At 35.2% G+C, this 17,668-nt stretch overlaps 1 protein-coding gene and 1 long non-coding RNA gene across 13 annotated transcripts; one reads left to right on the plus strand and one right to left on the minus strand.

Moving 5' to 3' along the window:
* The first annotated feature begins 18 nt into the window (after nt 1-18).
* Nucleotides 19-955, plus strand: LOC117210384. Its single transcript, XR_004488099.1, has 2 exons — nt 19-418; nt 520-955. It is a non-coding gene; the product is annotated as an uncharacterized LOC117210384 (long non-coding RNA).
* Nucleotides 862-16,483, minus strand: LOC117210369 (calpain-A-like). Of its 12 annotated transcripts, XM_033453336.1 has the most exons (17): nt 14,440-14,457; nt 13,155-13,243; nt 12,456-12,605; nt 8,362-8,538; nt 7,619-7,806; nt 7,225-7,528; nt 6,975-7,156; nt 5,305-5,555; nt 5,066-5,223; nt 4,719-4,936; nt 4,581-4,623; nt 4,191-4,235; nt 3,865-3,994; nt 2,683-2,817; nt 1,874-2,001; nt 1,505-1,700; nt 862-1,429 (listed from the first exon to the last, which is right to left on the minus strand). In XM_033453336.1, exons 3-17 carry the CDS (start codon nt 12,531-12,533, stop codon nt 1,344-1,346), a joined length of 2,319 nt encoding a protein of 772 aa, XP_033309227.1. In that variant the 5' UTR covers nt 12,534-12,605; nt 13,155-13,243; nt 14,440-14,457; the 3' UTR covers nt 862-1,343. The 12 variants fall into 12 exon arrangements, with proteins under 12 accessions (XP_033309227.1, XP_033309222.1, XP_033309226.1 ...); XM_033453331.1 differs by lacking the exons at nt 12,456-12,605; nt 13,155-13,243; nt 14,440-14,457 and adding exons at nt 15,957-16,089; nt 16,339-16,483; XM_033453335.1 differs by lacking the exon at nt 14,440-14,457 and having other exon boundaries at nt 13,155-13,278.
* Nucleotides 16,484-17,668: the final 1,185 nt, after the last annotated feature.

The following is a 17,668-nucleotide window of genomic DNA, read 5'->3' on the forward strand; positions in this document are numbered from 1 at the left end:
AAACTGTCAGTAAGCCGCCAAGAAGAAATGGTTTAAAAGTTATGCTGCTCAGTCGTAATCAGGCAGAGATTAGATTTATATCTACCTTCATGATAGTGAAAATAATATTCGAAGTCAGTATAATCAGTGTAAAAGTGACTTGTGAGCCTTCCGAAATAATTATATTTTGTTGTGTATTTACGATAATAACATTAGGCTATTCGTTTCATTCGTAGTGAAAAAGTTTAGATGATCGTGTAGTGATTGTGAAAAAAAGTTTTATTTTTCTATTATATAATAATCGTTGACACTAATTAGATTAAATTGAATTATATTTAAATTTGCGAATATATGTGGTGTGTTTTAAGGGGACAACTAAAATATTTATTCCCGGATACATCTTTTACAAAGTGGTGAAACAGTTTTTTTCACTTTCTAGGTATATTTCTAGATAAAAGCATGAATCGTTATAGCGATGAAAACAATTTGCTTCATGAGCATAAATTCATTATGCATCGGAAAAGTTGTAAATTATTTCAGGTCTGACTTACTTGATCGTATAATAGATAAACGGGAACAAGATAGACAAACGGTTGAATTCAACAATACGTAAGTTTAATTTATCTTATTAAACTTTTTGTTGTTTACAATATCCTTTGTAAAAATATTTTTTTATATATCATAAAAATACATGGCAAAGAAATTTTTTACAATAATTGTGAAAGAAAGAAAATAAAAAGATATTTCTTACACTAAATAGAGAGTTCTTAAACTTTATTCAGTGTGGAGTATATAAACAGAGTTTTTTGGATCTTATAATTTTCGTACACTCGATAATTGAACGAGAAGGAGATGATAAAGCATGTATAAAATATAGACTAGTTTCCGATATAATAAATTATTATCATTTTAAGATAATTAGATTTTATAGGTACAACGATACATTAACTAAGGCACATTCTCTTTACATGTATAATAGTTTCGACAAAAATACAAAGAATAAATTATTTATTATATATAGTAAAATTGTATGTATGTTTTTCTTCCTTTCTATGCACTTTTCGAAAGGAATTGTGATACTAATATAAACTTTATAAAATGTCATACATTTAGATTTATGAAACATTACTAATAACATATATCTAAACAAATATTCTTTCAATAAATATCTTGCGTTTTTACTTTATGTTTAATCAATGTACAATTAGCAAACTGGAAAACAGCAGTATAGAAAAAGCAATTTCTCAAGATGAAAAACGTGATGGAATCGTCAAGTATTTCCTAATACATACATAGCATGACAAAAGATACGAACGTATTTATATTCCCTTATCTTTATCAATGATTTTGATACACGTATTAGATTACGAGTATAACGTTTTCTCTATCCATTCTTCCATTGTGAATGTCGCCGTATTAGTTAAGTCTGGATCTCGTTCTCTGAAAATATCTGAGAAATGGAAATATTCGTTAATTTCTATATTATGATATAGATGTCCTATTATATTTATCGATACTCGTTTACCTATCATTGTCTTGAGTCGAACTGCACACATGATGTAATCATCGAAGGTGATCATACCATCCTTCGTTCCGTAACGATGTACCAAGATATTTAAAATGTGATTATTGAGTCGATAGCCTGCGCTATTTAATGCTTGCCTCAATTCAAACGCACTCAAATATCCCGATTCGTCTTTGTCGTATAACTTGAACACAGCCTGAAAAGCAAATGTTGTTTTGTAAAGCTTTTTGTTCTCATTTAATTACAGCTGTTTCTTTAATAAATGGAAAGTGGATGATCCACCAAAAAAATAATCTTTCCCATACACTAATCTATTTGTCTAATTTTTGTTTCAAATTGTGAACAATTGATAGCAATAAATTAGCGTACCCTCCATTTCCTTATGTCGTTCCATAATGTTCGAAATTCTTCAAATCCGAGTTTTCCAGAGTGATCTACATCTAACATGGCCACCATACTACGGCATACATCCTTGCTGAATCCTTTATCATTCGTTTCTGAAATATAGAAATCATTTATGTTTATAATATTGAACGTTATAATCGATTAAACTTAAATGTATTGTTTTATATTGTACATTTTGGTCAACTACATAAACTTCTGAAATCTTACAAAGTAAAAGATATTAAAGGATTATCGTTAGATATATAATTGAAGATGGCAACATCACAGATGTAAAAATATAAATAGATAACAATAGGTTATAATTATAATGGGATTATATGGTAGAGCTACAGATTTTTATCGACATTTCGCATTCGAAGTCCGATGAATTATTTTCAAGCAATATCGTTAATGGTTTATATGTATATGTTGTTTATGACAAAGGCACATGCACAAACTTTTTTGATTATTCGGTCTTTAAGCTTTTTTTGCCTCGCTTCTACAATTATACATATACGTTTGTTATTTGTTTCAAACAATTAGTTATAAATTACGTGTTACATTTAACAATCGGATAAAATGAACGATGCCTTCTTAATATAAAATTTGCGGTACTATTATCGAGGATTGAGATGTTAAAAAAATTAAAAGGAAGAATTACGATTGCGTTCTAATAACTCATTTTTCTTCTGAAAAGACCTAATGTTTCAAAATATCTGTCTCCTATGTTACATACGTATGACCTGTAGTGTGAAGTATGTACTATGTAAGTACTAGACTAGACGATGCCTTACCTACAGTCTTACTGTACTGTTCATTATTACAAACAATGCCGCACAGCAGTGAGATGAGAGTGTCGATAAACGAACCATTTCCTTGTACAGTTTCAGGGGCATGTGCCTCACTACGACGCGCCGACTGTGGTAGTTCTACCCGTAACATACAGCTACATGTTAACATTAAATTTTACATATGTACATTCGGGTCAGATCGATCAATATACATGTTAAAAATAACAAATTTTCAATACTATTACAGATATTTTCATTAATTCGTATACAAATCGTATGTATTATCAGCATATTTGATTCTTAGGTAAAATAAAAGCTTTGTCTAGAAATGTTGCCAGGTTCCTATCACTTTTAAATTGTCTTGACATTTTTAATCGTAACAAATGTTAATTTGGAAGTCAATTAAAAAGTTCTGATCGAACAGTTTATTAGTCGTTAAGAAACAATTTTAACCAGAACATGAATTAATTACAGTATAATATGGACTCGAGGTATTTCTATCTCCCATGTGGACCCAAATGTATTTATGTATAGTACGTATGAAGTAATTATACAGCAAGAAACAAAACATGCATAATTACGCGAATGAAATTTGAGTTGCATTAGCGTTCACACAGTATATAATTGATTCACGTGAATAACAAATTAATCGAAGTGCTACGAAATCAGATGCATTGTGCCATTTGCGTGTCTTTCCATAAAGTATTCTAAACGAATGAATGATTGCTGACAAAAAAGCGTAATTACGTAAATTCTACTATGGTCAATGACAGCAAACGGTATTACGTAAAAAAGCATTATTTCGGAAGCTTATTGTGAGAAAGTAAAGGTATAAAAGCTTTCTTCTTGAATAATAAGCAGACAGCCGTAACAATGAAATAAAATCAATAACTTATTTCTAACAGAATTTTCTCTTAAAAATATATACAATATGTGTAATACTATATCATGAGTAGCGTGATATAGTAAATATAATACTGTTCATGTACATATAATAAACAGATATTAACCGCAATTATATAAGATGTACACATTTCAATTATATTTAAATACCTGTATAGTGAAATTAAGATAAATGCGAAACATTTTTCTCAATTTTACTTATAACGTGGTCTTTGGTATTACTGTAACTGAATTATTTTGATATGCGGTTAATATAAACAAATTAAGTACAAATAACTATACCTTTTCGCATTGCAAAATCTAAAATTTCCTTTAGCTCCATCCAATCCACTTCCATATCGTCACCAGCGAGCTTTTTGAAAAATTCTCGAACTTTGTCTGCATTACGGTCTGGATCTGGTTCTTCTCGAACCTTGAAAAGATAAAAATATAAAAGTTTAATAATACAAATAAAGATAATTCATAAAGTCCAATATCACAGAGATTTTATTAATTATTATTAGACATACTATATTAAACGTTGCATTTGTATTTGTTGTAAAAATTGTAATTGGATCTTGTTAGTGTGTGAATTTAATTAAAAACATATTAGCGTGCACATTACTTACCTTATCTCCATCTTCGTGTACGTTATCACCTTTGGGATTAATGACCTAGAAGCCAAGCAACATCAACATGCGAATTGTTACGAATTATTAATTAAGATTCACGATCATCGAGTAAATTTTCTTAGATCGATTTGGTTACACATTGGTAGTTGGGACCAAACACATACATGGTAGATCTAGACTGTAATTCATATTCGATATTCTTTAAAAGCATTATAAAAGCTTAACAGCTTAGATTTAGGTTATCAATATGCAAATGCATAGTGTAAATAATGAACTGGTTTTCAGTTCGTTACTTGTATTACAATGCGTGTTAATGAGTTGTACAAAATCATCATGCTGACTGTGCACGTACTGTAAAAAACAAATATCAAACACTATTTCTCTTACCCTATCATCAATTTCTCCAACACCAACTTCATCATCATTTTCTCTGAAAGAATATAGTTTTAATATCAATATTTTAGTTTCTTTCTCTCTCTCCCTCTCTTCTTACATCTTTTTTAATTTAAGCAAGAGATTACTTACTCCATATTGTTCTTATTTTCGGAGAATATTCTCAGCAAAAATTCGCCCTCTTCATTAGGGTCAAACGTACTTGGAACTATGCAATATGCACCAGGTGGTAATTTGAAACGGCACGTTACTTCTCGTAAATTTATAAATGCTGGCGATCTTGCTACCGACGCGTTGTATTTGAAGAAATTAATGTCCAATGGCTTGGGTAACCGTTCGGGATACTCCAACTGTATATTTGCAATCGTTATAATCAATATATATTATCTCCCATAACCGTAACAAGATTGTACGAATATTTAAAAATTACTAGGATATGGATCCTTTTTTAACATTATCAGTGCTACATAAGTACATACATGGTATATGGCAAATCCAATTGTCAGACATTCTGCACCCATTCTTCTCTGTGCTCGCCTATTTTTCTGCATCAACGCAACAATGACTGTACATTTATCGTCATCTTCATCTGGGTACTCGAGAGTAATTCGGTATTGCGGATTATGCCAGAAGGTTTCTGCGAGTCACATCAAAAATAACATCTATTAGTACTTTAGAATAACAAGAACGACGAATACTAACGAAAAGGCACATTTACCTAAAAAGTTCCTACATCCTCCTGCCGTAACTCCGCGTACCCATTCCCCTTCGAACACGCTCATCTCCCATTTCTTTTTACCAGCATTTAGATCGTCTTCGGTCAACGAGTCTGGATTCAAGTTACATATTTCTAGTTGCGTAAAATATCGCGTAAAATCCTGGAATGACATCCAAAATTCACCATCCATGTCGAAGGTCAAGCCTAGCTCTTCCTTCTCATGATCAGGAATGAATCTCCACTCTGGTGATCTATTAAACAAACATTCATTTTTGTAGTATCGTGGACGAGAGGTCTAAGAGATATCGGGTGAACTATAAATAATGTCGGGAGAAAGTCTAAGTGCCGACAGGCCCAACAATGACCTTGGCCACGAACGGTTGCGGAACACGCGCGTGGCGCGGCTAAGACAAAACACAAAGGGATGCTAAGGGAGAAAGACGAATTAACAGTTAGTGTTACGCCGGGCGACTCTCTGCCTGGCCCAGGTCACACACCGCGGGCCAGACAGACACCAGATGTCCGCTCTTCCGTACGGCGTACCCTCAATAGCCTTAAGCACCCGTCATAAACCCGAGTCACTTGCCTGCTAAGGTCCTTCAGACCCAACAAATGTCTTTTCTAAATCAGTTTCCAAAGACTATTGTTTACTGCGGCTTGACACGGGAAAGTTAGTTTTTTTCACGTACGATGCTTCCTACTAGCAACTTTCTATCGAGGGCGGTTAAGACTCTTCCTAGTCCACCAACCTTCGTTTGTCTAATCCGAGGCAATGTATACTGTCCTCACTTCTTGACCTAAAATGGCATGAACAAATCCGATGATCCCATGCGCTAGACACACCCATCACTAGCTTTCCTCCGACACAGCATCGTCACTCAACTTCACTTCTTCTACATCGTTGGAAAAGTCAACTACTAAGTCTAACGCTAATGCCTATCGGGGCAGTCTAAGCATAACGCGAGAGTCGGTCTCGGTATTGTCGAGCATACATTTCCTCTCCTAAATATCTTATAGTGCTACGTCCACTAATACATTAAATCCAATTATAAGAGCCCTGCTCTAACGTACATATCTATCTTATCTTCGTGCGATAAGTGATTATCTATCTATCTATGCTCATCAGTGTAATCTAAGTGTTGGAAATATATAATTTATAATTCTGTGAATCACGGTGTTATACCAACTCAATCACCCCTATTATCTCAACGGAAATCAGGGGATCGATCAAGTCGTGGTGTCGATTGTTATAATCGTAACGGGAATTTACGGCTCCCGTTGACGTCTCTCCTAGCGACTACGTCTCTCCGCGATTGGTCGAACAAACAGTTAGTGTTAGTTGAGAAGTCGGAGAGTGTCAGTTGAGAAGCCAGAGAGTATTAGTCGAGAAGTCAGGGAATGTAAATCGAGAAGTCAGAAGAGAGAGAGCGTTGGATCCGTGGTGACGAGAGTTGCAAATTAACTATCTACTTGTCTTAATTATAATACGTTATTGTGATTAGTTCATGTTAAACAACCATCGTTTCCTATTTAACCAATATCTGTTTAATCCATTGTAAATGAACTAATTGTAGTAAAGATCCTACATTTTATACTTAGCACGCCACATTTCATCGAGCAAAAGATCCTATATTCTGGGTAAATCAGCTCGAATCTGATGAATAACTTACTGATCGCTCCACGGACCATTCCATTCTGCCTCGTTACCCCATGGATTTCTAAGTCTAAGTAGCGGTATTTTCCCAAATTGGTTTGGCGTTTGAATCTCCACATATTTGACACGTGTAATACTGTAAGCATGGCCTCTGATCAGTCCTTGAGGCGTCTCGGCTTCCAATATATTTGGATCAGGCTAAAATAATCAAATTAGCTTGATTACGCTCGTTCAACGAGCACAGAAGATCAGAAACGTCGGTCTACCTCTATCGAACAGCCCATTAGCGAGTTCCTTTCGTAAGCTTTTAGCAAAATACTAAATAGATTTGGAGGGGTTTGGTCCATCTGATACATTTCCGTCACACCACCCGTAAAATCCTCCATGGCCTCACAGGTGGTTCCGCCTTTCAAAGCTTCGTACGAGCCATGAAGCTTCGCGTACGCCTTTTCCAAAAGAGCACTCCAGAATTCGTTGATCTCAGCCGAATGCAGATATACCAATTCGCCGCGGTAGGTCGGTAATCTGTCGTCGATCACCACGTCTACCCATCTACCGTACTGCCAGAATCTGTTTAACGTTAATACGTATATACGTATATAGATTTAGCCGAATAAACGTTTTCAATTTACGCAGTATGATAATAAGACGTGGGAATACCTGAAATGAAATATACCGGCGTAGTTTTCTTCGAAACTCTGGTCTTCTGGGACTACTTGGAAAAACAAATTGGCATCCATCGTGAGATTTGCGACTGCTGCCAGAAGCCAACAATCTCCTAATTCGCCTTGCTGAACGTCGAATCTGGAAAAACCCTCGACGAACAGTTGAGGGTTGTCCGCGATTTCCTGTAATCAAATACTCCAATGTAAATGTTAACAATTATTCTGGTTAAGGCTACGTAATTAGACCGTCATCATCTCCTTGTAGTCGATGCTTTACCACGTTTTATCGCTAGATCGGACCTGTACATTTACAATTTCATTTGGAGATTTTGGAGATTGGAATTAGAATTCCATAAGCACAAGTGACATCGAAATGGGAAAATGTTTTAAACCATGTACATTGCGCGATATGAAATAAAGATACAAGCGAATAACTTGAATAATACTTTGACGCTCAATCGACGTTGTACATCATCGACGGCTTCCTACGGGTTTCCGTTTCTACGATACGATATCGTATACTTGGTCTTCGATCGAAGCTTTATCAGCCTCAAAAATTGCAGCCGAAGAAAGAAAATATCGAAGCAAATTGCATGAATATTTTCTATGTAATACTTTCTAGAACTCTGTAATTACGGTACAAACGAAAAAAAAAACAGCTTAAAAAATATAGTTACACGATACATAACATCGTAAATTATAAAGAGTTCGAGATAAAGATAGATAAAGACGATCTACCATTGGTCGTTTCCATTCTATATATCTGTCTGGCCTTTTCGAGAAATATAACGATGAATCATCCGCTGGAAATTCGGGATCCTCGAAAAGTGTCCCCGTAGCCAAACATTCTTGCTTAAGTTTGCTAAAATCTTGAACCGCTGCTCGGGGTCTGAAGCCAGAACCCTTTTCTCCTAACTGAAACAAAAACAATGCCTTTCTACACAGTTCCAAACTTTTTCATACGAAATCTTTCTTCCTCGTAACAATTCTAACAAATTCTAACAAACAATTCCTACGATAGCCTACGTTATAGTAGGGTTTCCCAATAAAATTTGCGGTTGTCCTTAGAGGTTTGTCTTTGTAAGTGTTCTTTTCTTTCGTTGATTTCGATCGAGAGTTTAAGTTTTCTTTTTCGGAGAATTTTGTATGAGATAGAAGCTTTCCTTGAGCGATATTAGGAATCGTGCTTTTTTTCTCGATATTGATATTTCTGGCATGTCTTAGTTTTGGTAACAGTTTCAACTCAGCTACACTTTCCGCTAAATAATCTAAGTATCTGTAGTTCGTGTACTTTCGTCGTTCCATTTTGATATATCAACGAGTAAAAATGATCGTATACCGTAACCGAAATTACAATTGCGTGCACAAAATTCCACTAGAATTATCTTGTTCTGATTAAAAATGAAGAAGAACGAAAATATGTGCCTAGCTGTTCGAACGTTTAAATACTTTTACTATAATAAACAAACTGAAGTGTATGTATAATCTCGATTGCGGACGGAAGTATACTGTGGCTGCAAACCTTCTCATTAATTTTATCACATATGGCAAATACATTATTACAAACGGAAGACAGCTTGACCACATCTATTTCAGATTACGTATCGAGATACGGTTGGTGCGGTTTAAAATGTGCGCACAAAGCAACTTCTCGTCATAGACGTTAGTATCTTAGTCACTTAGCACCAGGTGATATCAGTGATATACCAGAGCTTTGTTAATTTAGGAATTTTATCAACAAAAGGTATATAGCTTCTTTTATTTGGAAAGGTAAACGTTATCAAATTTTTATTATAAGTAAAATGGTAGAAGAAAATGCTGATCGTTTTAATCATTTACTATATCGATTCAGTATGTAGCCGAGAGTATCGTGTAAACGGACAAGAATTAATTCTTTAGGCAATTATAGAATAAGATTTTTTAATCTGCATCTTAGTTCCGTGTGAAATGCTTTGTAGCTGTATTTATAGGATACTTTTTGTTTATTCATAGAAGAAAAGGTTGTTTCGCATCTCGTGTTAACAAACTTAACAAAACACGTTTTCCTATCTAGAGTATTTTTCTTAGTGCACGTGCGATGAATGAGAAGTTGAGTAATAACGTGTACACATGACGCATAATAGGAGCATTTTGTTTAATCATGTTCCTTGCAAACACATCACGAGAGATAAAGAATGCGTACTCGTTCATTGAATTGTCGGAACGGAACGTCATCATCTTTTAAAATGATCACTCTCACTTCGTTACTCCGTTCTTCACAGTACCTGGATTAATTTTTACTGGAAATAATATCGAAATAACCTCTATCTCTCCACCAGTCAAACTTTAACTTTAACTTGTTTAACTACGTTAACGAATATTTTAAAAAAGGCGATAAAAAATCGTTTACGAATCTAGAGACTTAAAAAGTCACATACATGTTGGAATGTTCGTAACACTTCAGTCGCGTAGCTTTATTTAATTCGAGCACGACTTCCGGTTTTAAACTGCTCTTAAGTATCATGCGTACACTGAATGGAAATGACATGTGTGAATCTTATTATTACGCCAATTTTTCTGCAGTGAATTTGTTCAAGTAAATACTGACGTTGTTAAAGCAATTAGATTATATCATCACCGGAATGTGTCCTTTAATTTTCAAAGACAGTACCGAAAGAATACGGATAAATGGTTTAATTAACACAGATGTAACGTAATACATGATATGCATCTAAATATGCGAGCAGAATATCATTGTTAGAAGGTTGCTAAGAGTCTAGGATTAATTAAATTAATGGACGAAAGTAATTAGGCAAAGCCTATATAATGATAAGTAGAGAATATGTTTAGAAAAAGTAAATGTAAGGAAAGCAGTAACATATTTTATGCAGAATTTGTAAGGAGTCACATATAACCTGAAACCGGTTAATTATCATAATAATTAGAAATAAATAGCTGACGAAATGTCCAAACATGCAATAAAACGTGAACGAAATTAGTTGGAAAGTTAGCGTCATCAGATACATACAGCAATGAATTAAACGCATTACGTGTAATTTTAAGTTGCAGAATGCATCCGAGAATTAGTAACGTGATACACACACATACAACGAAGATGTTGAGGAAAATTAATACCATGTATATGATTGTTGTAGAAAATTCTATTTATTATAATTTTTTTTATATAGCTAGGATCTACTTCATATTTCCCTGAAGATTATCAAATAATTGTTAACATAAGATTAACGTAGTCATTTGGTGTTAATAAGTATAGGATATTATTTAGCGCGGTGAAACTGTAGAAAGACCGACTACCCTTCGATTTCGTTGATTTTTGGATATGTTCCAGAAATCGATGTTTTGAACAACTTTTTCCTATACATATTTGGACTGGACTCGCTTAGTTTTCGGGATATTGAACTGCCGATACCGTTACAATGAATTCTGTCTATAGTCGTGCGTCTGTGGCAACGTATATATCGGTATTGGATACCGGCAGTCTTTGGCGAATATCTCGAAAACTAAACGAGTCCAGTCTTATACGTATAAGAAAGAGTTGCTCGAAACGTCGATTTCTACAACATACCCAAAAATCGTCGAAATCGAAGGGTATTCGTCAATCTTTCTACAGTTTCATCTTTAATGTAATAAGACGCAATAGCAATAAAATTTACACTTTGTTTAGATTTAAACTGAATTAAGAATTTCATATAAATGACACAAATATTTCAGTCGTGTTAGTTAAAAAAATAATTACTTGTACAATTATTCCATATAAGATCAAGCAAATAGTTTATCGCTTCTACCACCACCAAATGAAATGCGAGAAGATACAGAGTATTTCAACATGTTAAAAGAAACATGACCTATTAAAAGCGTTGTCGTTCAGATAAAATCATTTGAAACAAGTTTCTCAAGGTATTTTCAATTAAGAAGAACGATGACAATAACAACGTAGTGGAACAGCATTGTAAGTTGACTGATTAAAAACCTAACAATAAAAGATTGGTCGTCGCTTTAGAGAAACGCGTACCACTTTGATGTTGAAAAGCGACGGGAGGAATCGTTTGACTTCGACCGCCGCCTTAACGAATACATCGTCGAGCGCAGCTCCGTTCCCATCGCCGTAATAATAACTCATTTTCCACAATGATTACACCCTGATTAGAGTATCTAGTAGCTAGCTTATGTCACGTGTTCGTTATATGGAGCCAAATAATTCAAACTTTAGGCGATAAATGAAAGTCACACAGAAATTCCAAAGCTGTTATTCCACGGGTTTTCACAGTGCGCACACAGAACCGTTACGTTGACAAGTCTGGAGACACGGACTGAGATCATTCTCCTCTTACCCTTACCTAGGTTTCGTCACGTAACACGGCTAAAGGCGCCATAACGCAGACGATTCTTCTGAGGAATTTTTTTCTAATAGCAAATATCAGCTATTGCATACGAAAAAGAACGAATCTGATATGTTGACATACCGTTCCCTGGCATAATTTTGCAATTGCAATTCGTCAAACCGTCCATATACACAAACCAGTATAAATAGACATTATAACTCGTCTGTGTTCGACTTCATTCGGCTCTGTTCGGTATATTTCTATACTTTTGGACCCTAGCGCATGCGTTTTAATAGAATAACGTATACACCATCTATGAGACATGTCGCGAATTAACATGTAGAGCGGGATTTTTTAAACTTTAAATACATCCTTGCGATCTAATTTCCAATTAACTTTATTGCGTAATCGATGTTGAACAGACGTTTAATAATTACTTTGACTTTATGCAATACGAACCTATTCCTATAATTAACAGCCATAAAATTGTAGCTTCATACTAATACTCACTTCCGCTTTCGACGCTACTTGTTGTATAAATTCTGGTTCGACCACTTCAGGTTTCCATCCGTACGAAAAGTGATTCATTCTGCTGTTGTTAAGATTTGACAGATCTTTATTCAGGATTTCGAATTATCCGTCGTTGTCAGAGTGCCGGAACTGCACGGAAATGTAAAATCAATAGGAACGTGTCACGCGTCGTACAAAAAAATCTTTTTATTATTTAGATGTATTCGACGAGAATCAGAATAAATAGCGTCGACTGATAAGGGCGTCTTCCTGAAACGTAGCGAATGATAACAACTTGCTACTTCGAGCACCAGTTTTTATGTGTTTCGACCGTACTGACACCTAACTCATTGAACAAAACTTGAAAACGTACATGCTTTTTAACGTAACTCGATGGTTTTCCGATCGATTGATAAGAAAAGATTTGCTAAATTGACCTTCGTGAGATGTACGTTATACGATTCGAACTTACACATATACATATATTACTGAACTCCGGACTTATTGTTAGTATTTCGTTGAACGTTCACAACATCACACAACGTAGATGTGGAAGATGAATGACTAACGATTTAACTACGTATACGTACATATATATGTCGTGAATTTGTGGCGAATATATCTATATAATTCACCTGTTATATACTCTTGTTTTTATTACAGTTTCGTAACGTTTCAGTTACTTCTGGCGTAACTAACCTGTCTTCCAGTTCCAAAGTGGCTCACGCTATGGATTATTGCAACGGAGCGTGATGTTGCTTTAAATTTTGTAGTTTATGTCGTTGTTGCTTGAAAAATCAATTTTCCTTATAAGAGGCCGTTGGCCAGTGAAGTGAAGGTGAAAGTGAATACATATGGTAAAATTGAAACATAGTCGATTTAAAATCTCATTGATAACCGGAATTTTAACACAATATCACATGCAAGTTTTTCAATAAATGCCATAGATACGAACAATTTTATATCTGAATTTTTTCAATCATAATAGTCGTCAAGTAAATAATTTTAATGAATGCTCATTTGCGATATTAAAGATAATTACTCGTAACGAGGAGTTTAACGTAACCTTATTATTTTTTAATTTTACTTGAATATTAGTGAAAGTAAAAAGATTGAGTGAAAAGAAGATGGATGAGACATCATATCTTTGCGTAGTATAATGTTAAGAAAAAAATATGATGCCCTGAAAGGAAGTCATGTGAAAGTACAGGCATTGACGATGACGATGCGTCATACAGATTTCGAACATCGACCTCCAAATTTAGTCTGACGTATCACTACCTTGAAGTACCTAGACATTGATCCACATTGATAGTAATTATGAAACTTCAAATACAAAAGATTCTGAGTAATTTTTACTTTTCTGCATTTTTTTGTACCTCGTTTTTTTAATCAACTTCGCAACTCAAAAGAATCCATCAAAAGAGTAATCAAAAGAAATTTTCAACGTCTTCTATACAATGTACAATATTCTTTGATCTTTCAATTCTGATTCATTCGTTTCAATTGCCAAACAAAACGATCATCCAATTTTTCGAATAACATATCTAATGGTTACGAAGAACTTTACTATTGAGATATAGTTGGAAACAAGGCATAAGAAATAAGTGTTATATTCTTTTAATCATTGTGCCGCCATTATTGAAAATTAAATTATTTTCTACTAGAGTCGTTGTCAATTCTCAATCGATTCGTGTATCATATGTCGATATGTAATTTCAGTAAGACGTTCGTTTAAATAAAGTATATCGACGGATAGAGTGAATATCAATAGAAAATCAAATCGTTCACGGTACATCGGTAGTGTCACAGTGCAACATCACCATGATACGCAGAAAAGCTTTCATTCATCGTATTTTCCGGTTATCCAACGAAATTCAATTCCTCAGCGATCCTTCGGAGTAAAAGCGATGTAAACACAAAAGAACTCTTCGTGTCTGATATTTAAGTTTCGTTTATACCATTAATTGCCGACAACATTTACAATATGGTCGAATGATAATGCCGAAATTTTACCACAAAATCCACGAAGTTGCACTGAATTTATCTTGTTAAACCTTTGTTAAGGTATTTTGGTACTTTAGTTAAGAAACTCAGCCACGATACCGTGGAAACATCTTCGATACAGAAATACTCGAGAAACACTGACTTTTCTTAAGAGATAGATCTCTGGAACGAAAGCATCCTCCCCGCTCGATGAACGACGGCGCGCTGTCGGCGCCACAACGCGTCGTGACGCCCAATTATTGCATATATAGAAACATATACAGTTGTGTGCAAACGCTATACCGTCTAAAATTTCTTTGTTTCACTATGTTTTTCTTTGCTTGTTTACCTATCTAAATGTAGAAAGTTAAAAATTATGGAATTCCACTATTTACCTTGAATGACTCAAATATAACAATGATAAGTTTTAGTGTTTACCAGTCTGTTTAAATTAAAAAAAAAAAATTTTCTTTCCAGATAATATCGTTCGTGGAACTATTGTTCCGTGAAATAGGCACCGTAATAATGTATATTTAGCGATTATCCTGATAAATTGAGTCTTGGGCGGAAGATCGTCAAATATCAGAGAGATGCAATATAACACAGGTAATGCAATAAGCGTAATCTGTTGCTACATCTTGCACGATGCTATAGTTTGAAAGACATTCTCGTGCCAAAGAGAATAAACGCGTTGTCTTGTAATCTTCGCTGGGATGCTTTTTGTGAAATTTAATTACGAAGATCTAAACGATATTATCCGATTCTATCGGTGCAATACTTTGGTATTGCGTGTAAAATTCAGCCAAACACAAGGAACGAAAGACGATCGATTAATTATTAATATACCGGACGTAATAAAACCTGAATAACGAAATCCCAAGCATTTCGGTTAATGTTTCGATTTTATACGACATCTGCAAAATAAATATCGATTAAACCGTATCGTAAGTAACGTGGAAACGATATTTTGCAAAGAGAAACAGTCACTAAATGAAAGATAGGGAGGCTTTACGTTGGAAGCTGGTTTGAAATGTGGCAACAGGAAAACTGGGGAACAACCTTGGCAGTACGAGACTAAAAATACAAATTTCGTTTCACGTTATAGTCGGCATCGTGTATACGAGGGGGTTCGTTTTAGGTTAAGGCTAAATTTGGCAGCGTTCCAAATGGTGCTTGAGAAAAAAAAGGATTTCCCCTTACTGACATTATTCGAGCATCGTCCGCCGACGCGACGTCTCGACTTCATCCTCGCTTTTACCGAGTGAATATATTTCACTGGCAGTGTATTCGCTCGGTGGAATGTCTTTCAGGCGTGTAAATCAGCCGTAAAATGTTATTAAGAAGGCGGATAAAAGAGAAGAATAGAAGAGAAATTAGTTGATAAATCACCGGGTGTAGTAGTTCCTCGTTCCATTAGTTTCTCTTATCGTCTGTTTAGATATTACACCAATGGGCTTGGATGTTAGCGGTTTTAACGATAATCATTAAAAAGTATGCGACTGACCAAGCACGGACCTTGAAAACGGCATTCGCTGGATGATGGATATCACCTGAACCAGACAGTCCTCCTCGGAGCAACCGTGACAAAAGATTGTAGCGACCATATGTGGACCATGTGTCCTCTGGTGGTTTAAACAAGATGGGATTCCTACGAATAAATCACCTTTTCTGCAGAAATTAGCATCTATGCTGTTCGTCGTACGAATTAGTGCGAGCCACGTGCATTCCACACTGACGTCTTATTCCCTTTTAGGAATTTCGAGTAACGCGATCTAGCACTTTTCACGCTGTCCGCGATCATACAGGCAATGTTGGACAGACGAACGATGAAAAGAAAGAAACCGAACATAATATGCCGATGATAGGTCGTCGGAATATCGTCCTACAGAAAGCTTACCCTTTTAAAAATTTGTAGGTTCTCGAGTTGTCGGTGCCGTCGGCGATTACTTTCACGTAATAGTAAGAATAATTCGACATCTCTTTAATGAAGATACCGCGGTAAATATAATCGCGAGCGTACGAAACTGTAGAGTAGGTGGCGAGATTGTCGAAAGGATGGCACAAACGCGCACTGTTCGCCGAAAACTACACTCGAATTGTCGTCTGTAGTCTGTACCCCTTCTTCTTCGTTCTATCGATGCCTGCTACTATCTGCTTGTCTGCTCGTTTGTAGTTTTCTTCGCTTATACATACCTATATTTTGAGACGCCTGGACATCTGTACGTTTGACCGAGCTATCTCAAGAATTTATATCAATATCAAGATGACAATGTTATTTCTGTTGCTCGACATTTTACGACAAAGATTTTACGACACTACATTAGGCGTTGCGCTCCGATTGTAAAGAAATTCGTATTTCCGGTTAAACCACGTGCAATGCGCGTAGAGTCTGTCGATTTTACTTACCACAGTACCATAGTGTTTTTTCCTTTTTTTTTTTTTTTTTTTTTTTTAATAAAATCCTGAAAACCTTCAAGCGAAGAAATGGCAAGTAAAAATTAACTCGGTCTATCGAGATTGACAAATAACGTACGCATCGTGTTTTCCACAAACATGTCTTTATTACGTTTCACGTACAGATATATGATGGCTGACTTTCATACGCTGAGCGTACGTAAAGTACGTCGTCGTTGTAAGAAAAATAAAAAAGGGCTTGTGCTCAACTTTCACGTTTCGAAAAATGTACCTTTTTCCTTGCCCGTTTTTATGATAACGATCGTATACAACAAGATCGATGTTAAAATAATCAACTTTCCACCATCCATCGTTCTTTCACAAGCTAATAATCAACGAATCAACGAGGTAGGCGAGAATATCCTATTATTCATTTGTCATTTTTCGTGCACCAACAATTAGCCGGTAGGTTAATTAGCGGCAAGAACGACGACCAATTAAGTTTTCGGTACTTCGTTCGAAATCGATTTTCATCCTTTCCTTTTAACAATTAATCCCTTTGTGAAGAAATTACGACCGTTGTACGATGGTATATATATTTTTTCAAATCATAATATACGGAGGATGAAGGCGATTCGATTCAGCCTCGCCTAAAATTTCCCGACAAATATATGTATGTATATATACATACATATACACGTACACATTGTATATATATGTATATATACATATAGTAGCATAGTGTGTATAGAAAGAAGGCCATAGGCTCTTTTTCTTCCTGTCATGTAAATTAAGTCTTGTATATAGCGTATTGTCTCTCCCTTTCATTCGTA

Source organism: Bombus bifarius, unplaced genomic scaffold (assembly GCF_011952205.1).
Source record: "Bombus bifarius isolate JDL3187 unplaced genomic scaffold, Bbif_JDL3187 scf7180000008203, whole genome shotgun sequence".
In the NCBI taxonomy this organism is placed as follows: Eukaryota; Metazoa; Arthropoda; class Insecta; order Hymenoptera; family Apidae; genus Bombus; species Bombus bifarius.